This window comes from Ctenocephalides felis, unplaced genomic scaffold (assembly GCF_003426905.1).
Source record: "Ctenocephalides felis isolate EL2017-DRISC unplaced genomic scaffold, ASM342690v1 CF-g0.4_SCAFFOLD_00845, whole genome shotgun sequence".
Classification (NCBI taxonomy): Eukaryota; Metazoa; Arthropoda; class Insecta; order Siphonaptera; family Pulicidae; genus Ctenocephalides; species Ctenocephalides felis.
The window spans coordinates 88,080,455-88,107,954 of NW_020536999.1; the positions used below are offsets into that span (position 1 = coordinate 88,080,455).

A 27,500-nucleotide genomic window follows, 5' to 3' on the forward strand; every position below is an offset into this window, starting at 1 on the left:
TTTTTTTTGTCGATATATATCATGATCTTATAGAACTTGCTGAAATATTACGGCCTTATGAAAAGTAGTTTAATTTTAAAAATTCATCAAAGTTTGAGAAAATGAGTAGTTTTTTGACGTTTGTTAAAATTAAAATTAGACAATTTACTTGGTATAACGATTGAGTAATGGTGTTAATAAACATACTAAACCATTAAAGTCCTACGGAAACTGGTTCAATTATAAAAATCATTGATTTGTAAAAATTTGCTTTTAGAAAACACTCCGAGTTAACGTGATCGTTCGTTTTCAATGATGTCTAATAAATTCATTCGGAATACTTTTAATCACTCATAAATTAATTTGTTTTTTATTGATTACACATATCGGGAAGTTCATGTAATTTGCCTCAAAGCAAAACACCAATAGCAACTAGTTTCGTTTATATAATTTTTATAAATATTAAAATGTTAAAATAATTCTATTTGAAATCTATTTGAAAACATTTAATATTCCTCGAACCTTTCGTTACGGTACGGGAAGTACCAGCAATTTGCTTTAAGGTACCACCAGTTTTCCTAATTATTCAACTATTATATTTTTCTTATATAAAAATAATTTGTATAAAACAACCGTTGTGTGTCAGAGCCTTTACACTAGTATGACGTCTCCCGCCATCTCCCGCCTTTACAACGCTTTCGCGAACAGTCAAGCAAGTGTCAAAAATCAAAATTGTGGGTGTAGTCCTTCTATACAAAATAAAATAAAATCAAAGCCGGTATGTGAAAAAAATACACAAATCTAAATTAATCCAACAGTATTTATTTACCTCGTTCTAAAATGGAAGATACAAACTCCACCACAACTTCTAAACCTTACAAAATCTGCGACGCTTCTAGAAGAACAAAGAAAGGCATCGTCGCATCTAGTTTAGAAGACTTGATACAAAAACTTCCTGAAAAATTGGGGCGTACAGAACCCTCCGAAACCGTAACAATAGTCCTGGAAAACGACGGCACCGAAGTGGATGAAGAAGACTACTTCTCAACCCTCGAAGACAACACTTGCCTAATGGCTTTGTATGATACAGAAAGATGGACAAGTGAAATTCCCCAATGCCATATTACTCTAGACACAACCGACGACTCTTCGGGGCAACGAAGGCTTCCCAGCTTAGTCGGGCAACTCAAGCAAAACATATGCCACGTATCAGTCTTAGGAGGCCCTGATTTGGAGTTGCTGTCGGATATGGATCCTGATAGTGTAGCTGATATACTGTTTCCGAATGACAAGGAGTTTTTGGAGACTTTAAAAGAAGCTTCAGGGAGAATTTTGTGCGAGAAGAGGCAAGCTCAGGACGCTATGGAGCTGCTGAATTTGTATCATAAGAGCGTGCAAGCCACTAACGAGGAGGCTAACGGGGTTCAACCAGAAATGGCCTAAGGGGGTAAATGATAGATAAATGATAAATTAGACATGGATATGTATATATATATATATATATATATATATATATATATACTAGGTGTCCCGACAGATATTGTCCTGCACCCAAGTCTACAATTCAAAAGGTCCAAAATTTTTAATATCCTATCCTATACTTTTAATATCCTATTTGATGTCCTGCCTTTGTGATTCATTTATGGTCTTAGCATATGCAGTATAAGATTTTCAGAAAACAAAAATAGTATCTGCGGTGAAAGAACAGTGCCACACTTGATTTTACCACACAACATAATTCCTTCAATAATTTACTCTATAATTTTCATAATCTCGTATGATATATTAGTTGCTTTTTGGAAATTACAATTTTGAAAGTACATTATTCTTACTAATAATTCAATAAACATCATTGTTTATGTTCAAATCTTAGGTGAATTAATTTGTAAAATCTAGTTCATATGTGCACTATTCAATCTAAGATGAACTCGATAAATATTCTATATCCAATGCCAAACAAATGAATTTTTGACACATGAAACACAATTCTTAATAATTTTTTTTAATAGTTGAAATATTTTTTTGTATTGTTAAATAATGTAGTAAAGTAAATCATAATACGGCATGCATAAGTTTAAAAAAATAATGTATATGCAATTTTGGACTTATTGCATTATTTATTAAACTGAATTATATAATTTCATTTACCAAACATCATATTCTGTTGACTGTATCTTATATTATTTTAATTTTTAGTGCATCTCAGCTGCTTTTCGGCTATAATAATGTAGACATTACATTTTTCTTGTATATGATATTCTAATGTTATCTAGGCTCATAATTTCAGCTAATTTCAAATTTCAAGTGAATTCACATTTCTAGCAGATGACGGTTCAAATATTTTCAATTTCAAACAATGATAAGTGATTTTTGTAATTTTTGCCATTTATTTCTACAAAATTACTATATTTTTATCATTCGTTAAATCCTTGGACAAACTTCAGAAAGATTTATCAAAATCCGAATAATCGTTTAGGAGGAGTATCCTTTTACACATCATTACAGAAAAACGGCTTGGCCTATCTTTATGAAATTTTATAATCACGTTCAGTATGACTGAGAATCGGCTAAAATCTAATTAATTTTTATACCTAAGTGGTAAGATTTTAAGAAACTTTTTTTAAGAAAAAAATCGGATGCTTAGTTTTCTCAAAAACTGCCATTTTTGGCACATTTAGCTTCGTATCTCCAAAATGGCTGTACCTGCCTTTGCCAAAAACTAATCAAAACTTCTCCCCATCATTACGAATTGAGTGTTTTTTCGTCATTCAAATCAGATGCTCCGTCCTCTCAAAAACTCAATTTCTATTTTCTGCACTCTTTGCTCCGTATCTCCGAAACGGCTGGACCTGTCTTTGCCACAAACTAATCAGCATATCTCCCTATCAATAGGAATCGAATGCTTTTTGAATCATTCAAATCGGTTGATCTAGTATTGAAATCTAGTATCAAAACATACACAATAAATAATCGTCTTTATTTTTTTTCAGCAAGCATTGTGGATGAAATCTCAAAGCTCAAGAACCGAAGGTTATAATTTTTTATACGAACGAAACACCATTTAGACAGTTAAAGGAATTGACTAATTAGTAAGATCTCATTTTTATAAATATATATCAAGACTAAAAAAAATATGAAGTCAAGAAATGACTTTATATTTTTTGGTCGATTTTTTGTATTTTAAATTAAGTGTCTAAATATTACATGTGATATGAATTAAACGATTATGTAAAAATATTACAATAGGTTTCATAATAAATAATATTGGTAATAATATTACTAATTAATATTAATTATTACTGATTAATAGTAATAGTAATAATATTTTTTAAAATACAGTATTTTTTTAATACTAGAAATTAAATTTACCAAAGTACTTTGTTTTTGCAAATTGTGATAATCGAATTCAAAACAACTCGAATAAAAATTTAGTTTTATGTTATTGAAAACCTGTTGTAATATTTTGATATGTTATTTTAAGTATTATATATCTATCGATATAATTATTATATATTAATCTATATGTAATTGTAAGTAGAGAATATGGATCAAAATGTTGGACAATCAAATTAACCCTTTTCACTCGCTAATTCCGAGATTTATATGTATTTTGCCGCCGAAGCAACGGTATCCGAGTGGAAAGGGTTAAATATGAATTTGTAAAACAAAGATGTGATCAATAATTTGATTATAAATCGAATTGGATGGTCCAACCAGGGATTGAAGAACTAGATTTCAAAATTTATATAAAATCAATCAAAAATAATAATTATTATTGCGGCGCCCTTAAGAAGTTTAACTTCGTAATGATCAAAGAAAAATAGAAATAGAACTTATATTTGTTCCTTTTCTTTAAGCAAAGCATTCAAAATGAAAAAGTGAAAGAGAGAGCAAGTGAAATTGATGGTATATAAAGGAAGAGAGTGAGATAGCAAAAAGAGAGAAAGAGAGTTATTATCAGATAGAGAGAGAGAGTGAAAAACTCGAACAAAGGATATTGTGTGTAAAAAACAGAAAGAGTGAGAAAGAAATAAATAGATAGGGTGATAGAGAAATAGAGAGAGAGAGATAGGTTGATAGAAATAAATGTGTAAAAAACAGAAAGAGTGAGAAAGAAATAAATAGATAGGTTGATAGAGAAATGGAGAGAGAAAAATGGTAGATGGTTAAAGAAAGAGAGTAGTTTACAGAAATAATTGACCATAATTGTAATTGGTTGGGACAAGGGAGTACTAAATCCCTACCCATCCCTTATCTTAATTCTGGTTTTTGCGATGAGTGCCATAATATAATGTCTCGATTAGAGGGTAAGATCTCTTAAACAGGAAATTTGTAAAATAATTTAGTTAAAGGCATGAAACATCTCGCTCAGAAATATGGTATTTGATCAGCTCACACCGAAATCTAAAAACTTTTCCAAAAAAAAAGTCAAAATAGTGGCAATAGTATAAAACAAAGTTCAACAGAAGTCTATTTACCCACCTCATGAGATATTTCACTTTTTATGCAGTAGTTATTTTATTTTGCAAATGATCACTTCTTAGTGAGGAGTTTCATGCCTTAAATTAAGTTGTTTTTTAAAATTTCCTCTTTTGAGATCTTCTAATTAAAACAATTTTTTTATTGCACTGTTACTAAAACCAGAATAAAGATCATGGATGTGTAGATAACTATTTAACGCTTCTTAATGATTGTCATATCTTAAGTCTGATCCAATTACAAGTATGGCCAAACTTAAATACATTTGAATCTTTACACAGAAATAAATGACCATATTTGTAATTGTTTGGGACTCACTCATCATTAGTAGTAGTGCTAGTTCCCTACCCATCCCTGATCTTAATCCTGGTTGAAATGGTTAGAAAAATAAAGGGATTTACAGAAACAATTGACCATATTTTTAATTGGATGGGACTTGCTCATCATTGAAAAGGAGTGCTAATTTGGTGGAGATGGTTAGAGAAAGAAAGGAATTTACAGGAATAATTGACCATATTTGTAATTGGTTGGGACTTACGGGAGTACTAAATCCCTACCCATCCCTGATCTTTATCCTAGTTTTTGTAATGAGTGCCATAATATAATGTCTCAATTAGAGGATAAGATCTCTTAAACAGGAAATTTGTAAAATAATTTAGTTAAAGGCATGAAACATCTCGCTCAGAAATATGGTATTTGATCAGCTCACAACGAAATCTAAAAACTTTTCCAAAAAAAGTCAAAATAGTGGCAATAGTATAAAACCAATTTCAACAGAAGTCTATTTACCCACCTCACGAGATATTTTCACTTTTTATGCAGTAGTTATTTTATTTTGCAAATTCTTAGTGAGGAGTTTCATGCCTTAAATTAAGTTGTTTTTTAAAATTTCCTCTTTTGAGATCTTCTAATTAAAACTATTTTTTTATTGCACTGTTACTAAAACCAGAATAAAGATCATGGATATGTAGATAACTATTTAACACTTCTTAATGATAATCATGTCTTAAGTCTGATCCAATTGCCAAACCTAGATACATTTGGAGTTTACATATTTCTAACATCTGTTCACTATCATCAGAATTTCTAGAACAATTAATTAATTAATAATCCCGTCGTCATTTATGAATTTATTATCATTGCTATCAAATAAATGTGGAAGTGAGTACTTGCATCAAAGTTAATTGATTTAATAGTTAAAGGTAAATATTTTGTATATTTTTATTTTTGGTCATGTAAGGGAAGTATATTATTTTGCAACACTACTACAATACAATAACATAAACTACCTTCTGTTGCAGTTAGTTTTATACTGTAGCCCCTTTGTTCAGGGTCGCATTTTTTTTGAATTTATAAATATAAAAGTTTTAACATTTAGTTTGTTGTGTGACTGAAAGAAAAAATGGGATAAATAGTGTAATCAAAAAGGTTAAATAAAATAAAACAAGTACTTCAAGTATTTCAGCTAACTTCACGCCGGACTCACACCATCTCTTTCTCTCTCCTACTGGTATATCTTTCTTTTTCTCCCTTACGCATTCACTCTCGCTCTGTCTCTTTCTATTCGTTAACTAGTTAAGAAGTGGCTTTAGAAGTTTCACTTCACACATTGTTAGTAATAAGTTATTTTAAATAAAGTTCTTCAATCCCTCGATTTGTATTCATATTCTCTACACCTATAATAATAATCATTTATCTTCCTAAAGCACTGCTCACACTAATGCGATTATTTTGACCAAAAAATTATAAACAATAAAATGAATAACATTTGGACTGTCTTTATGCAATAACTTTTAAAAACTATAATGAACACATGTGTTTTGTATCTTAGATATCACCGATTAAAATAAATTTTTATAAAATATTTATTATTTATATATTTATATACACACATTTCACTTGTACGTTTTATTAATCTAGAAACGCACATGATTTATATAAATATATTTATAATTAGATGTTTTCGACACGATTTATTAATTGTAGAATTCAAGGTTTGTAGATTCTGCAGAAATGATTTGGTTCGGTTAAAGAATAAATATGTTTTGAATAAGGACTTCGAGGGGAATATGTATTATATATGTATGTAAATATGTATATGGAAGTTTTTTTATAAATCATATGATTTTTGAGCAGAATAGAATTGAAAAATTAGGTAAAATAAAGTAATAATAATGAAAATATAAAATATTCTGTGATGTTGAGCGGCAGTAGCGATTTGAAATCCACAAGCGTGCAGCGTTGTGACACTCGTGTGGAATTTATGTGGATTTCGGATTGCTACCGACGCTTGGTGTTTACTAAGATGTATTGTATATGTAATTATTTTTTTCATATTTTTTTTTACTAAAGTGGTGATTTTTTACCCGAAGTGATTTGAACAAGCAACCTTTTACGTCTATTTACACTATTAAAAAATTTATAAAAATGACAAATCTGGCAAGAAGTTAAAGTTCTATTTTTACAGAAAAATTCGATTTGTAAAATAATCTTCCATATATGTATATAAAATGCTAAATAGTTTAGAAATGAGAAGACTGTTATTATGTAAAGTAGGATTAAGTAGTGTGTGTATGGATGTCGTTTATATTTAGATCTTTGCACAAGGTAAAGTTGTATGAAAAATAATCCTTACACTTTATATACATGTATATACTAATTCTGTTTTTATACAATTTCCACATTTTTTCTTTCTGGAATTTTTTTTACTTTTTATTTAGATAAGAATCACATTTCACGAATAAGATTTCTCTAAAATTTATTTTTAGAGATATTTTTAGAATTTTATTTCTCTAATATTTTTTTCTGTTTGGAGATTTTTTTTCTTTCATTTAGATAATAATTCTATTTCATGAATAAAATTATTTAATAAAAGTATTTTAAAAATTACAAGTATATTTAACATTAAAAAATACCAATGCACACAAAACAAAAAAAACGCAACACACAATTTTTAAAGAACATTGTTTTATGAAAAAACAATTAATTCATTAAAATCATGTAAAGATTAACGAATTGTAAATGCACAGCGAAATGCAAAATGACGAAATCGTTTCAAAATTTAGATTTTAATCAATTTCTTTAATTCGTTAGTTTTACTATATTTTTTTATTTTTCAACCTTGCTTCGATCCTGGAACAGCATTTGTGAACCCCGTCGTTTCTATATGGGTTTGTTGTTCATTCATTAAATAATTTCTTTCTCGTAATGTTATATTTTCTTTAAACTTTGTAAAATATTTTTCAAAATTTGCTAACGTGCTGAATGATTGTATGACACATACACTATCGAAACGTACACAATAACTAATTACTTATTGTTTTCGAATATTTGGTCGCATATAAATATATATTTATTTATTGTGTAAAAACAGAATTAGATACATTTTATTATTTCCCATAAGCTTTATATAAACTTAGAAATATATAATAATCAATGTACACGTAGCTTTTATATAGACAAATATTCCTTTCGACACAACACAATTTCTATACTCTGCCAAAAATTAATAATTAATTATATTAAATATAATTTGGTAAACTCTGCGGCCAATTCTCTGATAAAACAGAAATATAACGGCAACGCTATGTTACGGTCCTATCTTCATATAAATTGTCAAAATTTTGATCATTAATGCAATGTATTTGCTGTGAAGTTGAGAGCTTTACATATAAAACCTAACTTCACGGATGTCAACAAGACATTAGAAAGATTAGACCTAACTTCATACATGTCAATGAAACATTAGAAAGATTAGATGTAACTTCACATATGTCAATGAGACATTAGAAAGACGCACTTATGATAACATTGTGCCTTTTTCAGGTTAGGTTTTGTATGTGCAAAGCCTGATTGCACAGCAAATACATAGCTTTTTGACAGTTTTCACTACCAATTCGTATGAAGATAGAAGCGTAACATTGCATTGCCAAAACATTTCTATTTTTCGGAGAATTGGCCCCTCAAGTACCAAAATTCCCAATTTTCAAATAATTATTTTATTTAATATTTTGATTTTCATAAAAAAAACAACTTAAAACAATAATAACGAAACAATCAAAACTTTTCGTAGGTTTTATACACTTCGATGTTTATCTGATATAACACGAATACTGATTTTTGGGTTTCATATTGTATCAATGGATTGCCAAATATATATTTTAATTGGCAATCGAAAATTCAATGGCGAACTTATTAATTGCATGTAGAACTAGAATATTGTAAATCTTAATTTTTTTATGAAAACCATGAACGTTTATAACGATGTCATGTAGTCACAACATGTTTGGGAATAAAATGAATTAGAAACAACAAAATAGTGATTGTATTTAATTTTCCTAAGTTTGTTTTCTCGACGTTTCAAGTCATTCTGAATCGAATGAGACCAAATTTGGAAAAAGTATGAGTGTGTGGTATGGGAGGGGGCGTTCATTAATCACGTGATCGATTTTTTAGGGATTTTTGAATCACCTCTCTCTTGGTGATACGTCGTAAAATTTAAAATTAGACCCCTTCCCTTCCCTCCCGAATCACGAATTTTTCGAATTTACAAAAGCATCATATTTTTTCTGAAAAAATAAGTACACGTGATATATCTAACTAGACGCCTCCCTTTTCCTCGTAATTTTTCTGTATATGCATACAAAGTCAACAAATATACAATAAAAAAAAAAGTGCGCGTAAGGATCATACGCGATTGAAGTAAAACTTATTTGCTACTGTACAAAGTAGCAAATTTAAGTTAAGTAAAAATAAATAGGTCATATAACAATTTTGAATAATGTTTATTAGTAATATGGTAACACTCATGATGCACACATTTATTAGTGTCGACCATTATACACATTTATATAATAATGAATTGTAAATTACATATTTATAGTAGCATTAAAAATATTTTTAATATTTAAAAACAATAATGTAATTAAAGTCATACTTCAAATATGACATGATCGGTTTGTCATTGTAATTAGCATTTAGAAATGAGAAATGAAGTAATTGCTGATCAATAAATTTTATAATATTCGTTTACACAGCAAATTATGTTAAACAACGTTTTTTTTTACTTTTTCGCTGGCGATATTATCTCATTCTTTGAACAGCTGTAATATCTATCTTGCCTATAATTTTTTTCCATTTTAATAACTTCTAAAATTTATAGAAACTACGGATAATATAGAAATAATTTCTAATCAATTAACTTACGTTTAGTTCCCGGAACAAATGTTTAATTTGTTTCATTATTTTCAAGGAACAGGGTAAAATATTCTTCTGATTCAGGCATTTTTCATTAAATCAAGATTTGTACTACGATGTAACTTTAAAATGTTTATTAATCCATGCCGATTTCCTTATTGATATCGGTTCGCATACAACGTTGATTCCGGTACACATACAACGGCAGATCTCTATTCACATACACGACGACTAATCACAATCGACCCGTATAGAAATTATATCATCGAGAGCGAATGACGAATCATTGGCACTCGACTCTTATCTGCCGTAACGCACTTCCGTTGCATTTGTACGGATTTACTCCCTAGTCGCGCCTAAAGAAGTTTTACGTAAAAAAATATATATATATTGAAGATATGTATTGAAAATCGTTTTTAATGAAAGCAAAATATTTATTTTCAAAATAAACAGTTGCACATTTTGTCTACATAGATGAAAGTTAATTTATAGATAAAAGAAGAGCCTCAATTCTTATTCATTAAATTGATTATAGTCCAGTCATTATAGAAAGTTCACCTCAGAATTTGAGATACCCAGCCGTAAGTCTGTAAATACTTGTATTTTGCACCCTAAAAGTTGTCTCAAAACCTACATATGGTAGGGTAATAATTAATAGTCCAGTCGTTATAGTAGGTTCACCTCGGAATTCGAGATACCCAGCTGTAAGTCTGTAAATACTTGTATTTTGACAATAAAAAGTTGTCTCAAAACCTCATATGGTAGGGTAATAATTAATAGTTCAGTCATTGTAGTAAGTTCACCTCAGAATTCGAGATACCCAGCTGTAAGACTGTAAAAGTTATCTCAAAATCTACATATGGTATGTACACCCTTCCATATGTAGGTTTTGAGACAACTTTTAAGGTGCAAAATACAAGTATTTACAGACTTACAGCTGGGTATCTCGAATTTCGAGATTCTTACTTAATTTAAGTTTAAATGACTGGACTATTATTGAAATGTATTGGAATTTGCTTCAAGGCAAATGCTACTGACAACTAATTCAATTATTATTAAATAATATTTATACATAATTATTAATTATTAAGAGTTTTTTGTACATTTGTGATTCATCAAACTTCGTTTATCAACATAACCTCTATTACAAATTTCACATTTATGTGGTAGTACCCCCTTATGAGAAAGCAGATGTTTCGACAGACTTCCTGATTGTGTAAATGTCTTCTCGCACAATTCACATTTATGTGGACGCTCTCCAGTATGTATTAACACATGCTTTTTCAAATCCCCCAAATAAGTGAATCTTTTATCACACGTTTCACATTTATAGGGACGTTCCCCAGTGTGTATTAACATGTGCTTTTTAGCAGCACCCGAACCTGTGTAAGTCTTATCACATATGTCACATTTATAAGGACGCTCACCGGTATGGATAAGCATGTGCATTTTCATGCCACTCGATTGAGTAAATGTTCTATCGCATACATCACATTTGTAAGGACGTTCACCGGTGTGAAGAAGCATGTGTCTTTTCATGCCCCCGGCTTGGGTAAATGATTTATTGCATATGTCACATTTATAAGGTTGTAATTCGCTGTGTACTAGCATGTGTCTCATTAGGTTTGTGTAGTCTTTGTATTTACAATCGCATATACCACATGTGTAAGGACGTTCTTCGCTATGGGAGCGCATGTGTTGTTTTAAAATACTAGATTGACCGAAGGCTTTGCCACATTTATCACATTTGTAAGGACGTTCTGTGCTGTGAGAGTACATGTGGTTTTTTAAATTCTGGGGACGATTGAATGTTTTATTACATATATTACATTCGTAAGGTCGTTCTTTGGTGTGGATACGCATGTGTTGATCCAAATTGCCACTTCTAGCAAAGACTCTATAGCATATTTTGCATACAAAAGGCTTTTCACTGGTATGGATTTTGAGGTGTGTTTTTAAAGAACTTGCATCTGAAAAAGTCTGTGTGCAATGTGGACAGTTGTGTTCGATCTTATGAGCCTGGTTTAATTCCTGATCCTCTGTGACTTCTGAAGACTCCATGAATATTTCCAAGGGAGCTTCATCATCATCTGAACAAGGTTTTGATTTATCATCACCCCCTTGTTCATTTTCACCTTGAATCTCTTCTATTGAATAATCTTGTGGCTCAATTTTAATTTTAGGCTCATTTGTAAAGACAGCAATTTCTTCAGACATTTTTATATATATCACATATACATATATAAATGAATACTTTTTTAAATTTTGTTCAATCAATAATCCTAAAAACTTCAATATGTTAAATTAAATATTATTAAAAAATTAAAATTTATTTACTTGTCTAAAAAACAAAATAGCACAGATTTGACATTTCAAGCATAGAGTCAATATATTTTAAAAAAGATGAGACATCTACCATCTTTTGTAAATTCAAAGTATGCTCTATGCTCCGCCTGTCAACTCAAAAGCGAAACAAATCGACAATTTTTTTTAAATTTTCAAATGCTATTATTATTAACTCTAGAATGATTATTAGTTAATAAATAATTGTTATTAGAAAATAAGCAAAGTGTTAAGTACAAATTGTTACAGTTACCATTGATAAAGCTGGTAAATAATTGATTGATGAATCATCCAAATCGGATGCCTATTTCTCTCAAAAACTGCCATTTGTTCCACATTTAGGTCCAAATCTTCAAAACGGCTGAACCTGCCTTTGCCAAAAACTAATCACCACTTCTCCACATCATTACGAATTGAATGTTTTTCAATTATTCAAAAAAGATGCTCCGTTCTCACAAAAACTCGATTTCTATTTTCTGCAACTCTTTGCTCCGTAACTCCAGAATGGCTAGACCGAGTTTTGTCAAAAACTAATGAGCACACTCCCTATTAGTAGGAATCGAATGTTTTTTGAACCTTTCTCAAAAAACATTCGATTTCTATTGATAAAGAGATGTGCTGATTAGTTTTTGGCGAAAGCAGGTCCAGTCGTTTCGGAGAAACGAAGCAAAGAGTGCAGAAAATAGAAATCGAGTTTTTGAGGGAGAGAAGTGGTGATTAGATTTTCAAATGCCGTTTCGGAAATACCGAGCTAAATGTGAAAAAATTGTCAGTTTTTGAGAGAACTAAGCATCCGATTTGAATGATTCAAAAACTTTCTGCTTGATTTGACAAAATAATTGCTTTTGGCAAAAAAAACAATTTTTTTGTTCAAAAACTTTTTTTTTTGTATTCTGGCTAGAGTTCTAAAGTTCACTTATACACTTTAAATGAATAATTTTAACTTTGTAATTCAGTTTATAACTAATTCTTATAAATATTAGACTATATTTATAATAATCTATTTGAAAACATTTAATATTTCTAGAGCATTTTGTTACGGTACGGGAAGTTCAAGCAATTTGCCTTAAGGCACGATTCCATACACAACTAGTTATGTATACTATTACATAATATTGCTTATTAGGTTGTAGCTTGTTAATTAAATTTTAATTTGTTGAGTATTTATAAAATTAAATTGTTCAAAAATTAAGGTGATGAGGGAGAAAAAACAATCAAGCCCAGATGGTTTACAGTAAAATAAATTTATAATACACAGTATAATAAATTAAATAAATGTAATACATATAGAATAATATAATTCATAATACACAGTATAATAAATTCATATTTCACAGTATAATAAATTGTATGCTCTTCTTTTATCTATGAATAAATTTATGTAACTCGAGTTTAATAATTTGTGTAACGATCGTTTAAACATAGATAAAAGAAGAGTATAAAGCGTTCAAATATAAAATATAAAGTTTAAATATAAAGCGTTTAAATATAAAAATTCACGTTTAGCGTTGAAAATTGAAGCATAGAGATATTTGTGTAACATATCAAGATAAGATAATTAATGTCCAATCTTATCTTTCTAAAAACAAGCTCTATGCTTTCAAGTTCCAAAGCAAATGTCAAACAACAAGTTATTATAAACCTAAATTTGATTAAATTCATCATCAAATTTAAGAAAATTATTAAATAAAATAGTACCAAACCGTTTTCACACTAATATAAAAATGTCAGAAGAGACTAATATGTCTTTAAGTGGTCAGACAATTAAAATGGAACCACCAGAATACTTAATAGAAGAGATTGAAGGTGAAATTGAGGATGAATTTGATGCTCTTGATGATATTGTTAAGCCGGAGCCTTATTCAGAAGATGATGGAACTTGTTTAGATAGATTCATGAATTCCGATGTGAAGATTGAGGAAGAAGTCAAACAGGAATTAAGTGGGGCACCCACTTGTGAAGATGATGATGAAAAGTCTTCTGTATGCGATACAAGATATCTATTAGATCACACCAGAGAACAACCTTTAAACATTGAAGAACTTGTTAATCTGGACCAAAATATACATGCTCCTACAGGAAAGGGTTTACACAAATGTAGAATATGCGGTAAAGCATTCACAACATTGTGTAATATGAAAAATCATATGCGTGTCCATACTGGAGAACGCCCATTTAAATGCGAATTGTGCGAAAAGGCATTCACACAATTGTGTCATCTAAAATCCCACATGCTCATTCACTCTGGAGCACGTCCTTACAAATGCAAAATTTGTGACCAAGCCTTCAATCAATCGAGTACTTTAAAGACTCATATGTATACTCATACTGGAAAGCTTCTTCATAAATGCGAAACATGCAATATAACATTCACAAAATCAAGTGACATGAAAAAGCATATGATAATCCATACAGGAGGTCGCCCTTACGAATGTGAAATATGCCACAAGACATTTGCACTACCGAGTGAAATGAAAAAGCATATGATTATTCATACAGGTGAGCGCCCATATGAATGCAAAATATGCGATAAGAAATTTGCACGCGTAAATGGTTTGAACAGGCATATGCTTGTTCATTCTGGAGACCGTCCTTACAAATGTGATCAATGTGACAAAGCCTTCAGTCTATTGCATAATTTAAAAGATCATTCACGAACTCATACTGGAGAACGCCCCTATGAATGCCAGATATGCCATTTGACATTCGCACATTCCAAAAACATGAAATCGCACATGCAATCTCATACTGGAGAAAGTGATGGTCAATATGAAAAAGTCAATTAGGCATTTGCACAGTAGGTGTTTTAAGAAGACAAAGTGGGGAACGTGAAGGAACTAGTAGTGTATGGCATCGTGCCTCAAGACAAATTGCAGGAACTTCCTGTACCATAAAAAAATGTTGGAGGAATGTTAAATGTTTTCATATAGATTATTATAAATACTGTAAAATTGTCGAATATTTATAAGAATTATATAAACTGAACTGCAAAGTTAAAATTATTTATTTAGAGTATATAAGTGAGCTTTAGAACTTTAACCAGAATTAACCCTTTCCACTCGCGAATTCCGAGATTTATATGAATTTTGGCATCCCAGTGGCATCCGAGTGGTAAGGGTTAAAATAAAAATCTGAATTATTTTCGATATACAAAAACAAATTTTTTTTGTAAGAAGAAAATTAATTTTGAAATAATTATTTTCCAAAATCAATTGTTTTGTCAACACAAACAGAATGTTTTTTGAATCATTCAAATCGGATACTAAGTTCTCTCAAAAACTGCCCATTTTTGCAGATTTATTTCCGAATCGACTAGACCTGCCTTTGCCAAAAACTAATCACCACTTCTCCTTGTCATTACAAATTAAATGTTTTTTGAATCATTCAAATCGGTCACTCCGTTCTCTCAAAAACCCTATTTCTATTTTTTGGCTGGACCTGCCTTTGACAAAAACTAATCATCACTTTCCCTAATCATTGAACAAATTGAATGCTTTTTGGATCATTCAAATCGGTCACTCCGTTCTCTCAAAAACTCGATTTCTATTTTCTGCACTCTTTGCTCTTTATCTCCGTAACGGCTGGACCTGCCTTTGCCAAAAACTAATCAGCTCATCCATCCATATCAATAGGAATCGAATTTTTTTTGAACCATTCAAATCGGTTGATCCGTGCGCTCGAAAACAGGACTGAAAAATTGTATCTGTACATACATACATACAAACATCATTTTTTTCTGAGGTATGTCAAAATGTTCAGAAACCTTCAAAACGTCGAGAAATGTAAAAATTTTCAATTTCGATTTTCGGCGTATTACAATAACTTACCCTACGGAAAGTTAAACAACATTTTTTTCAAAAATTAGAAAATTTCTCAAAAATCTAATTTTTGCAGATTTTTTTAATATTGAGTCTTCGGTACGGGAAGTTTCAGCAATTTGCCTTAAGGTACAATACCGTGCACCACTAGGTAATTTATTTACTTACAATAATCTATTTTTAACAATCCCGTAAATAAATATAATAGTAATAATAATATAATATAAATAAAAAAGAGTGTGATAAAGCTAAAAACAGTATTTTCATATTACTTAGCATTTCAAAAAATTCGATACTTTGAGTTTCTAATAACACTAGCGGCCTGTTTAATAATATTTGTGTCTATAAATAAAGCTACTCACTACAATTAAATAATATTCATCCAAAACACTTTATTAAATTTAATTGAACATAATCAGTCAAAACCATTTGACATTTGACGTTTGACGTATGAGCCGCCACCGATTGTTTCATTATGAATTGCGCTCCTACCAAAAATTTTATATTAAAAATGTAAATTTTCTACGAGGTTTTGAAATAATATCTCAACTTTCCCACAACCTCTAGATTAGCACGAATTTTCCAAGACTAAACCTGGCCAAAAGCGTACAGTCTTTTTAGAGTTTTAGCAACCTAACAAATCGAGCTCTATTTTTATATAAAAGAATAATAACTAAGTAACAAGTTGTTATTTATTTATATTATATAAACCTATTGAATGTTGTTCATAGGTACCTCATAAGTACGTACGCCTTTTTATGTTAATAAAATATAATATATATTCACTGATTCTTTATTCGAGGCATTTTCAATGAACTTATCTGGCAACACACATACAAAATTGTAGGAATGATTCTCTAATTTATTTTAAATCTATATTTGGTGAAATATAACTTTGTGAATATCCAAATGCACTCTGCTGACCAAGATGAGTATTTGTATTCGAACCTGAAACCAATGGTTAGTAATTCTCATTAATACTATTTAATACATAAAAATTAAAATAATAAAAAATTATGAAATAATATTGATACTATTCAGTGTTTACTGTACATTTTATACTATTTATATATTCCATTACATGCAAGAAAATTTTACAATATTTAAATTTAAGTAAATAAATATATTATAATAATAATTTATAGTTCATTGATCTTCACCACGCTTCTGATTATGAAGTGCCATGTGTCTCTTCAAATCGTTCGATTGAGTAAATTCCTTATTACATATAACACATTTATAGGAATGCTCTCGTTTATGAATCAGCATGTGTTTTTTCAGATTACCAGATTGTATAAATTTCTTATTGCATATATTGCATTCATGGGGACGTACTCCACCGTGAATAAGCATGTGACTTTTCAGATGACTTGATTTTGTGAATGCCTTATTGCATATATTGCATTCATGAGGACGTACTCCACTGTGTATCAGCATGTGACTTTTCAAATAACTTAATTGTGTAAATTTCTTATTGCATATGTTGCATTCATGGGGACGTATTCCTGTGTGTGTCAGCATGTGACTTTTCAGATAATGTAATAGTGTAAATTTCTTATTGCATATATTGCATTCATGAGGGTGTACTCCACTGTGTATCAGCATGTGATTTTTCAAATAACTTAATTGTGTAAATTTCTTATTGCATATGTTGCATTCATGGGGACGTACTCCACTGTGTATAAGTATGTGACTTTTCAGATCATTTGATTTTGTGAATGCCTTATTGCATATATTGCATTGATGCGGACGTACTCCACTGTGTATCAGCATGTGACTTTTCAGATTACCTATTTGTATGAACGTCTTATTGCATATATTGCATCGATGGGGTCGCTCACCACTGTGAATACGCATGTGAATTTTCAGAGCACATAATTGTGTGAAAGTCTTTTTGCATGTACTGCATTCGTGGGGACGCTCACCACTGTGAATGAACATGTGCCTTTTCAGATCACTTAATCGAACAAAAGCCTTGTAACAGATTTCGCATTTGAAAGATCTTTCTTTGCTATTATTAGGCATATGTTCGATCATATGCTTTTTTAAATGATCTGATTCTGCAAATGATTTATTGCAAATGTCACATTCATAAGTTGATGTCTCGACTAACTCCTGTTTGACTTCTTCTTCAATTGTAACCTCGGAATTCATGAATCTTTCTAAACACGAATCATTATCTTCAGAACACGATTCAGATTTAACAGTAACGTCAGGATCATCATATTCATCCTTCATTTCGAGTTTAATGTCTTCTGGTGAATATTCTGGTGGTTCAATTTTAATTGTCTGATCATTCATAGACATAATTGTTTCTTCCGACATTTTTAAATACTTTCACAAAAAAAAATTAGAAAATAGTTGTGTGCTAAATAATAGTCTAGATCTACCAAGAATTTTTTTCAATGTGATAAATAATTTCAAAACTTTTACATTTGTTATTTGACATTTGAAGCATAGAGAGAGAGTACATTTCGAGAAAGATGAGACATTAATCGTGGCGCGTCTTTTCTAATTCTCTATGGTTCTAATCGCTATGTGTGTGATTGCAGCGCCAGACTAAATCTGAACTACGTGAGGCTATCAGTGTGCGCTTTTCATGTGTTTTTATATTTTTGTGTTATAAATAATAATAAACAAGTTACATCAAACAAACAAATATTAAACGCTCCCCGCTACACGCCAAGATGGATCCTCCACAAAGACACAGATATACCCACTCCCACTACAATTCAAGAACATATCAATTGTTGCCAATAATTATAAGAACAGAATTGACGTCCATCCTAATCAACTAGCATGTCATTTATACCAAGAAGGCCAGCCGATCAGAGGACCTAATATAACTTAATTAAGTATAATAATAGTTTTGGGGGAATCTGCTAATTTGTAAACAATTAATTATAAACAACTTGTCGGCATTCTCTGATAAATGTAATTATATGTATAGAAAAAAAACAACAAAAAAGTCAAAGTTTAATAGTAATTGACATTTTAAAATTTACTTCAATACACTTAAAACCAGTACATTCCTTTCTCTCCGACGTTGGTCACCACAGATTTAAATTTCAAAAATGGTAAGTGTCTCATCTTTATAAGTATTTGGTATTTATTCTATGCTTGAAATGTCAAACTAGTAAATAGATACTATCCAAACATAAATAAAAAAAATAGTTAAACTTATTGTCATAATTGAGTAGAACGTTGATTAAAATAAATAACTAAATAGTACTCAACCATTTTCAGTGCAATTATCTAAAAATGTCAGAAGAAACAATTATGTCTATGAATGATCAGAAAATTAAAATTGAACCACCAGAATATTCAATAGAAGACGTTAAAGGTGAAACTGATGATGAATTTAATTATGTCGATGGTATTGTTAAGTCTGAGTCGTGTTCTGAAGACAACGAAACTTGCCTGGAAAGATTTATGGATTCCGAGGTGACTATAGAGGAAGAAGTCAAACAGGAGGTAATTGAGGCACCCACTAATATAGAGCAATCTTTAAACATCAAAGAATTCGATGATCCAACACCAAGTAGGTTTGCTCATTCTGAAAAGCGCTCTCATAAATGTGAATTATGCGATAAGGCTTTCACAACACCATCTATTATGAAAAAGCATATGCTTACTCATACAGGAGAGCGTTCCCACAAGTGTGGAACATGTAATAAGACTTTCATAGAAAGCGGTAATCTAAAAAAGCATATACTTGTACATACCGGAGAACGCCCCCATAAGTGTGCAAAATGTGATAACACATTTACAACAATGAGTGCCTTGAAATCCCACATGCGTGGTCATACAGGAGAGCGCCCTTACGAATGCACGATATGCAATAAAACCTTCGCACATTTGATAAATAAGAAATACCACATGCTTACTCATACTGGAGAACGACCTTACAAATGTGAAATGTGTGACAAAGCTTTTCGTTCATCATTTACCTTAAAAGGACATATACAAACTCATACTGGAGAACGCCCCTACAAATGCCAAATATGCAATAAAACATTCACACGATCAAGTGACCTGAAATCACACCTTCTCATTCATTCCGAAGAGCGTCCACATAAGTGTGAAACTTGCAAGAAGGCATTTAAGCATTTGCGTGGGTTAAGGAAACATATGCTTATTCATAATCGATAACATTGTTGTAAATGTGAAATATGTAATGAAGCATTCTATTCATGAAACTAGTGGGGTGTATGGCATCGTGCCTTAAGGCAAATTGCTGGAACTTCCCGTACCGTAACGAAATGTTCGAGGAATACTGAATGTTTTCAAATAGATTATTATAAATATTGTAACATTGTCTAATATTTATAAGAATTATATAAAATGAATTGGAAAGTTGAAATTATTTGTTTAATGTATATTAGAACTTTTGTCACAATTAAAATTAAAATCTGAATTATTTTCGATATACAAAAAATTAAAAAAAAAGTTTGAAATAATTTTTTTTTTCTCCAAAAACAATTATTTTGTTAAAACAAGCAGAAAGTTCTTTGAATCATTCAAATCAGACGCTTAGTTCTCTCAAAAACTGCCATTTTTTGCACATTTAGCTCTGTATCTTCGAAACGGCTGGACCTGCCTTTGCCAAAACCTAATCACCTCTACTTCCAATCATTACGAATTGAATGTTTACTAGATCATTCAAATCGGATACTCCGTTCTCTCAAATTCTATTTATATTTTCTGCACTCTTTGCTCCGTATCTTCGTAAAAGCTGGACCTGCCTTACCAAAAACTAATCAGCACATCTCCCTATCAATAGGAATCGAATGTTTTTTTTAACTTCCCAAAGGGTAAGTTATAGTAATCGCAAAATAATCGAAAATGAGAATTTTTATATATTTTTACGTTTCAAAGGTTGCTGAACATATTGGCATACCTTAGAAAAAATGGATGTATGTGTATGTGCATGTGTGTGTATGTTTGTGTGTGAGTGTGCGTGCGGATACAAATGTTCGTCGACGATTGTGGGAACACCGACCAACCGATTTCATTTATTCAAAAAACATTCGATTGGTGTTGATAAGGCCACGTGCTGATTAGTTTTTGGCATAGGCAGGTCTAGCCGTTTCGAAGATACGGACAAAAGTGCTAAAAACAGTAACTCAGTTTTTTAAGAGAACGGAGCGTCCGACTTTAATAATTCAAAAAACATTTAACTTGTATGGACAAGATGAAGCTCTGATTAAATTTTCATGAAGGCAGGTCTAGCGATTTCGAAGATTTAGTGAAAAAAGTAAAAAAAAAATCCTTTTGGCGGTTAAAAATGATCATTAGACATATGCACATTAAATTATCAGTTATTTTATAAAAATTTCAACAATAAGTATAAATTTTGTTTACACTCCTATGGGTTCCGTACTGTATATCCGTTAGACGGCGACGCGGCGCTTACGCGCTTCGATATTTCGTCTCTATGCAGTTAAAGCAGTTCGATTTTTTTTAACTTTTTCTTCAAGAATACTTTTCAAAAATTTATAGTTACTCAGAAATCTAATTTTTTCAAAGTAAATTTTTTTCAAAAATGTTAATCTTTAAAAAAAAAAAAATGGTACGGGCAATTCCAGCAATTTGCCTTAAGGCACGATGTCATGCGCCCCACTTTGAAGAAACGCAATGCAGTTCATAGTGAAAATATGATGAAAATGTAAAAATACGATTATTTGTAAATAAAATGTCCATTTTTACCAAAAATTGTATTATAAAATAGAGTATATAAAATCTTATGACATATCATATATCATTTGTTTTGTTGGGATCACTTGTCTACCACGATCCCACATCACTCCGCGCTCAGTGTTGATGTCAATCCTATTTGCAGTTGATCGGAAACAGGCTCTACTTAATTGAGTTTAGGATTAGTGTAGAGTAGTTGCAGGTATTGTGTTCTGGTGCGAATGGTACTACTGATGCTGACTAGCTCAAGGTGGCTCAAAGTCAGAGGTCAGAGCTAGTTCTTGTGATCGCGATGACCAGAGTTCTGGACAAACTGAAGATGTATGCCGACGGAAGTCCGGGTCAGGGTCAGGGCAAGAAAAATGTGATAGTCCGCAATGATCCGAAGACTGGGCATACTGGATAAGTAAGCCAACAGAAGACCAGAGTCAGCAAAAAAAAAAAAACTAATAAAGGTCATAAATTTCCGGAGCCGCAATGACCCATCTATTTTAAACTATTTTTGAAATCTGGATCCGCGCTTATTTGCAATCTTCAAGTCGTCGGTCACCAATGGGGAAATGCGACTATTTGTAATTATAATATATAACTCACAAAAATTATTTTATGAAATGTTTGTTTACAAAAATAGGAATCATGACATTTGTCCGGATTCAATGTCCAGTCTACTATGATCCCTAACTGTGTTGATTATTTACAGTCTGTTCATCTGAAACAGTAAAATAAGATTTTCTAACCTTTTTATACAATATGTCAAGTATTTCCTTTCTATATAGCGCATCGGGTATTCTATTTTTCTTCTTCTTTTTCTTTTTATTTTTGATCAGATCACTTAAATAACTTGTCCTATTTCCAGCTTCATCAAAACAAAGATCATGTAATTTTTTAAAAGCATAACGAACGCTAATTCCTATTCTGCCTAGCACATAGGATATATCTTTTGGGGAAAAAAGCTTTTTCTCAGCTAAGAAATGACTTAGATAATTCCGTTCATCAAAACATGATTTGTGGAATTTTTTTAAGATAGAAGCTGTATTATTTCCTGACATGCCTAATATTGTGGATAAGTGACTAGCCGTAAACCCTTCTCTATAGAAATCATTTAAAAGCTTCGTGTTGTTCCCTTGCTTATCAAAACAAACATTGTGAAAATCCTCCAGAGCAGAACAAATGCTAGCTCTTGCTCCATGTAATATATTAGATAAATTGTTAACAGTAAAACCTACCTGTGAGAAATGGATTAAATAGGCTTTTACTTCTTCTGTGAAACAAAAATCATGAAACTGCTCTAAACTACTTACTGATGCGCTTAATATACTGCACAGACTCTGAGGATTAAAACCTATCTTATGAAAATCACTTAAAAGTCCTGTTTCCTTTCCTTTATCGTCAAAAAGAGTATCATGAAATTCTTTTAATCTATGAGAAGCACGAAATCCTGATCCACATAACATAGAGGATAAGTTACCTGGCTTAAAACCTACATCATAGAAATTATTCAAAAGTTCTGTCTCTTCCCCATTGTTGTTAAAACAAACGTCATGCAATTCTTTAAAAGCATTGCTAGCTTTAGCTCCTGACCCTACTAAAATACCAGACAAGTTACTTATAGCAAAATTCCTTTCCTTATTCCTTTTTTCAGTAAAATGTTTTAAATGCTGCGTTTTATTTCCTTGCTCATCAAACCAGAGGTCATATAAGTCTGTAAAAGCTTTTACAGCATTACTTCCGCTTCCGCTTAAAATACTGGATATATTAACTAGGTTTATTCCTTCCTTTTTTAGAGTTGTTAAATACTGCGTTTCATTTCCTTGCTTATCAAACCAAAGGTCATGTAAGTCTTTAAAAGCTTCCACAGCATTAGCTCCTGCTCCGTGCAAAATATCAAACACACTAGGTAGATTTATTCCTTCATTTTCTAGAGTTTCTAAATATTGTGTCTTATTTCCTTGCTCATCAAATAATAGATTATATAAATCTTCAAAAACCTTTGCAGCATTAGCTCCTGATCCATTCAAAATACTGGATATATTGGATAGGTTTATTCCTTTTTCTTCTAGAGTTTTTAAATACTGCGTCTTATTTCCTTGCTTATCAAACCAAAGGTCATACAAGCCTTTAAAAGCTTTTACAGCATTAACTCCTGCTCCACTTAAAATACTGGACATATTAGACAGATTTATTCCTTGTTTTTTTAGAGTTTTTAAATACTGTGTTTTATTTCCTTGCTCATCAAACCAGAAATCATACAAGTCTTTAAATGTTTCAGAAACTTTATCTCTCACTCCGTGTAAGATACTGGATACAGTAGTTAGATTAATTCCTTCTTTTTTTAGAGTTTTTAAATATTGTCTTTCATTTCCTTCTTTATCAAACCAAAGGTCATACAAGTCTTTAAAAGCTTTTGCAGCATTAGATCCTGCTTTACTTAAAATACTAGACATACTACCTAGACTTATTCCATTCTCTTCTAAAGCTTTTAAATATTGTCTTTTATTCCCTTGATTATCAAACCAAAGATCATACAAGTCTTTAAAAGCTTTTGGAGCATTAACTCCAGCTCCATTTAAAATACTGGATACAGTAGTTAGATTTATGCCTTCGATTTCTAGTGTTTTTAAATACTGTGTTTTATTTCCTTGCTCGTCAAACCAAAAGTCATACAAGACTTTAAAAACCTCAGGAACTTTATCTCCCACTCCATGCAAGATACAGGATACTGTAGTTAGATTTATTCCTTCATTTTCTAGAGTTTTTAAATACTTTGTTTTATTTCTTTGCTCATCAAACCAAAGGTCATATAAGTCTTTAAAAGCCTTAGGAGCTTTAGCTCCTACTCTATGCAAAATACTGGATATATTGGATAGACTTATTTTATTTTCTTCTAAAGCTTTTAAATATTTTGTTTTATTTCCTTCTTTATCAAACCAAAGGTCATATAAATCTTTAAAAGCTTTTGCTGCATTAGCGCCAGCTCCGCTTAAAATACTAGACATATTGGAAAGATTTATCCCATTTTCTTCTAAAGTTTTTAAATATTGTCTTTTATTTCTCTGCTCATCAAACCAGAGATCATATAAGTCTTTAAAGGTGTTAGGTGCTTTAGCTCCTGCTTTGCTTAAAATACTAGACATATTAGCTAGATTTATTCCATTTTCTTCTAAAGCCTTTAAATATTGTCCTTTATTCCCTTCTTCAACAAACCAAAGATCATATAAATCTTTAAAAGCTTTTGCAGCATTAGATCCTGCTCCACTTAAAATGCTTGACATATTAGGTAAATTGACTCCGTTTTCTTCTAAAGCTTTTAAGTATTGTGCTTTGTTTCCTTGTGCGTCAAACCAAAGATCATATAAATCTTTAAAAGATTTTGCAGCATTTGCTCCTGATTTAGTTAAAATACTGGACATATTAGATAAATTAACTCCATTTTCTTCTAAAGCTCTTAGGTATAGTGTTTTATCTCCTTTTGCATCAAACCAAAGACCATATAAATCTTTAAAGGCTTTTATTGCATTAGTTCTTGCTTGAGTTAAAATACCAGACATACTGGCCAGCCTTATTTCTTTTCTTTTCAGAACTTCCAGATATCTTTTTCCTTCTCCTTTAATTAAAAAATCCAGGAACTGGTCAAATGTAGGTGTTCCTGGTACATCAATCACACTTCTGGCAAATCTAACTTCTTCATCAATATTATTAACCTTTTGACAACTAGACCTATTATTTTTTATATCTTCCAAAAGCTTTTCCATTATTTTTTTTGTAATTGCACCAAATTCATGAGATTCTGACCAACGTAGTGCTATTTCATGTAATTCTTCATAATCATATGGAACATCATATTTATCTATCTCATTTTTAATAGTACTATTCAAATCTTCTAAACTAAGTTGGTTAACTGCAAATACTAATTTATTTAAAAATGTTTTTTTTATCTTTTGTTCGTCCTCACTAGAAAGTTTTCCTTCTTTCTGCAAGGAAGGTGGAAGCCTTAATAGCTTTGAAAACTCTATTTGTGTTGTCTCATCTTGTGAGAATTGATAAAGACCATCCTTATTTATACATGAACAATATCTTAAAATTTTATATTTTCTCTTTTGAACATCTATACTAACAAATTTGAAAGGATAAGAAATGCCTTTAGATTTTAATCCTTTTTCTTCTGTTAAATCTAGACCTGTATTAGTATAGATGATAAAGTGTTTTATATTCTTACCCTTTTTTAATTCTTGGACAAAAATAGAAAAATGCTTATTAATAGAAAATTTATTTTTTCCTTCCTGTGTTTTGGAAGAAAATAACTGACTATAACCAATATTACTATCTGCAATATGAGCCTTTATGTAAGTAAATTTATTTTTATAAAAAATAGTAGTGCTGTTAGATATACCATGGCTTTCAGAATTTATGGAAGATATACTTTCATGCAAAAACATGTCGTGCAAGAGGAACATGAATAACTTAAATTCATATATAATTCCGGATACTTCAGTTGTTGAATCATGTAAAAAATTTTCTTGTAGTTCTATGTAATCATATTGAACTTTACTATTTTTTTTTTTTATTTCACTCTTAATAATGCTGTTCAATTCTTCTCTACCATGTTGATTAGCAGCAAATACTAATTTATTTAAAAAAACTTCTTTTATTTCTTTTTCAAACTCTTGAGAAAATTCCTTTTCTTTTATTACTTTTTGCATAGCAGATGAAAATTCTAATCGCTTTAAAAGTTCTTCTTTTGTCATTCTATCCTGGGAAAATTGATAAAAACCATGCCTTTCTGTATTATTATTTGTAAACAAAAAGTCTTCTAAAATACCACATTCTTCTATGCAATCAAATTTAAAAGGATAAAAGTTTTTAAATCGTCCTTTTTTTAATTCCTTGTTTTCTGTAAGATCCAAGCCTGAATTAGTGTAGATAATAAGATATTCTATATTATCTGATAAAGCATCTTTAGATTTAGAGACTCTATACTTTACAAAACTATTGAAGCAATTATTAATGGAAAACCTTTGGTTTCCTTTAGTGAATAAACTAGCGTAACTGATACCATTATCTGTGTAGTATGTATCTACATTTTCAATTTGTATATGAATAGACTTCCCTTCGTAACGAATAACAATATTGTTGAATTTATCAATTTCATGATCTCCAAATGCTAATGATAATGAATGATATTTATTCCCGTAGGTAGGCTTTCTAAGTGAACAAAGTACCAACAAATCTAACTGATACATCAGTCCAATCAAATGATGAGGAATGTATTGCTTGGTTTGATAAGTATTATCCAATTCATCCTGTCCAGATTTACCCGACAAATCACCTGGAAACTCTGGATCTTCACTGACATCCGTGCAGGCCCTTTTGGGTGCCTTATTATCTTTGTCTGAACATCTGCGTTTTCTACCTTTCTCCTTTGAAAGACTACTTCGTTTACGTAAAGAATTTTCAATGTCTTGTAATGGTCCAGGAATGTCAAATTGAGTATTTGAACTTAACATATTACCGTAAGCTTTCTCCCTAGGAATTTTCATGTTACCTTTTATATCTTTTTCAATGTTTCTAAGAAGTGGTACAAAATGGTTCCTGCAATTCACCATATTAACAATATTATTACCTTTACCTACCTTTAGTAACTTGTAATTGAATCCATCTACCTCTTCATCTTTCAATTCTGTAAACCTAACCTTACTTTACCAAACTTTTCGCATATGATTTTTCCTTCAACTTTTTCCAAATTTAAAAGTTCTGAATCAGAATTGCATTTTTAATGTCTTCTGCAGTAAATTCATTACTGCAGGAATAATGGTCACAAAGGTATTATTATATTTTCTAGAAATAAAAGTCTTTTACCTAAATCTTCTTTTATTAAAAGTACATAAAGCTTGTCACTTGTCAGCTGTCACAGTCAATTTCGGCCATTTTTTGACATCATGGGACACCTAATGAAGTACGCGAAAACAAAGCAGGCGTACCAACATAAAA

At 30.8% G+C, this 27,500-nt stretch overlaps 5 protein-coding genes across 6 annotated transcripts; 3 read left to right on the plus strand and 2 right to left on the minus strand.

Annotated features, from left to right (window-relative positions):
* Window positions 1-669: 669 nt before the first annotated feature.
* On the plus strand, window positions 670-3,102 carry LOC113371437 (DNA fragmentation factor subunit alpha-like). 2 transcript variants are annotated; one of them, XM_026612069.1, is made up of 2 exons: window positions 670-1,426; window positions 2,970-3,102. In XM_026612069.1, the coding sequence occupies exon 1, from the start codon at window positions 820-822 to the stop codon at window positions 1,420-1,422; it is 603 nt and encodes a 200-aa protein (XP_026467854.1). In that variant the 5' UTR covers window positions 670-819; the 3' UTR covers window positions 1,423-1,426; window positions 2,970-3,102. The 2 variants fall into 2 exon arrangements, with proteins under 2 accessions (XP_026467854.1, XP_026467851.1); XM_026612066.1 differs by having other exon boundaries at window positions 670-1,433; window positions 2,970-3,100.
* A 7,638-nt stretch (window positions 3,103-10,740) lies between these two features.
* LOC113362847 (zinc finger protein 239-like) lies at window positions 10,741-11,871 on the minus strand. Its single transcript, XM_026605344.1, has one exon. The coding sequence runs from the start codon at window positions 11,869-11,871 to the stop codon at window positions 10,741-10,743; it is 1,131 nt and encodes a 376-aa protein (XP_026461129.1).
* A 1,850-nt stretch (window positions 11,872-13,721) lies between these two features.
* LOC113362849 (zinc finger protein 525-like) lies at window positions 13,722-14,783 on the plus strand. The gene has a single exon (XM_026605345.1). The coding sequence runs from the start codon at window positions 13,722-13,724 to the stop codon at window positions 14,781-14,783; it is 1,062 nt and encodes a 353-aa protein (XP_026461130.1).
* A 1,894-nt stretch (window positions 14,784-16,677) lies between these two features.
* Window positions 16,678-18,140, minus strand: LOC113362850 (PR domain zinc finger protein 1-like). The gene is made up of 2 exons (XM_026605346.1): window positions 17,657-18,140; window positions 16,678-16,763 (listed from the first exon to the last, which is right to left on the minus strand). Exons 1-2 carry the CDS (start codon window positions 18,138-18,140, stop codon window positions 16,678-16,680), a joined length of 570 nt encoding a protein of 189 aa, XP_026461131.1.
* A 912-nt stretch (window positions 18,141-19,052) lies between these two features.
* On the plus strand, window positions 19,053-19,967 carry LOC113362851 (zinc finger protein 525-like). The gene has a single exon (XM_026605347.1). It carries the CDS (start codon window positions 19,077-19,079, stop codon window positions 19,965-19,967), a length of 891 nt encoding a protein of 296 aa, XP_026461132.1. The 5' UTR covers window positions 19,053-19,076.
* Window positions 19,968-27,500: the final 7,533 nt, after the last annotated feature.

Coding starts and splice junctions, on each gene's coding strand:
- LOC113371437 (XM_026612069.1), top strand. CDS start 820: ATGGAAGATACAAACTCCACCACAACTTCTAAACCTTACAAAATCTGC.
- LOC113362847 (XM_026605344.1), bottom strand. CDS start 11,871: ATGTCTGAAGAAATTGCTGTCTTTACAAATGAGCCTAAAATTAAAATT.
- LOC113362849 (XM_026605345.1), top strand. CDS start 13,722: ATGTCAGAAGAGACTAATATGTCTTTAAGTGGTCAGACAATTAAAATG.
- LOC113362850 (XM_026605346.1), bottom strand. CDS start 18,140: ATGTCGGAAGAAACAATTATGTCTATGAATGATCAGACAATTAAAATT. Junction 16,764..17,656: donor TCACATGCGTATTCACAGTG/GTGAGCGACCCC, acceptor CATTGGTTTCAG/GTTCGAATACAAATACTCAT.
- LOC113362851 (XM_026605347.1), top strand. CDS start 19,077: ATGTCAGAAGAAACAATTATGTCTATGAATGATCAGAAAATTAAAATT.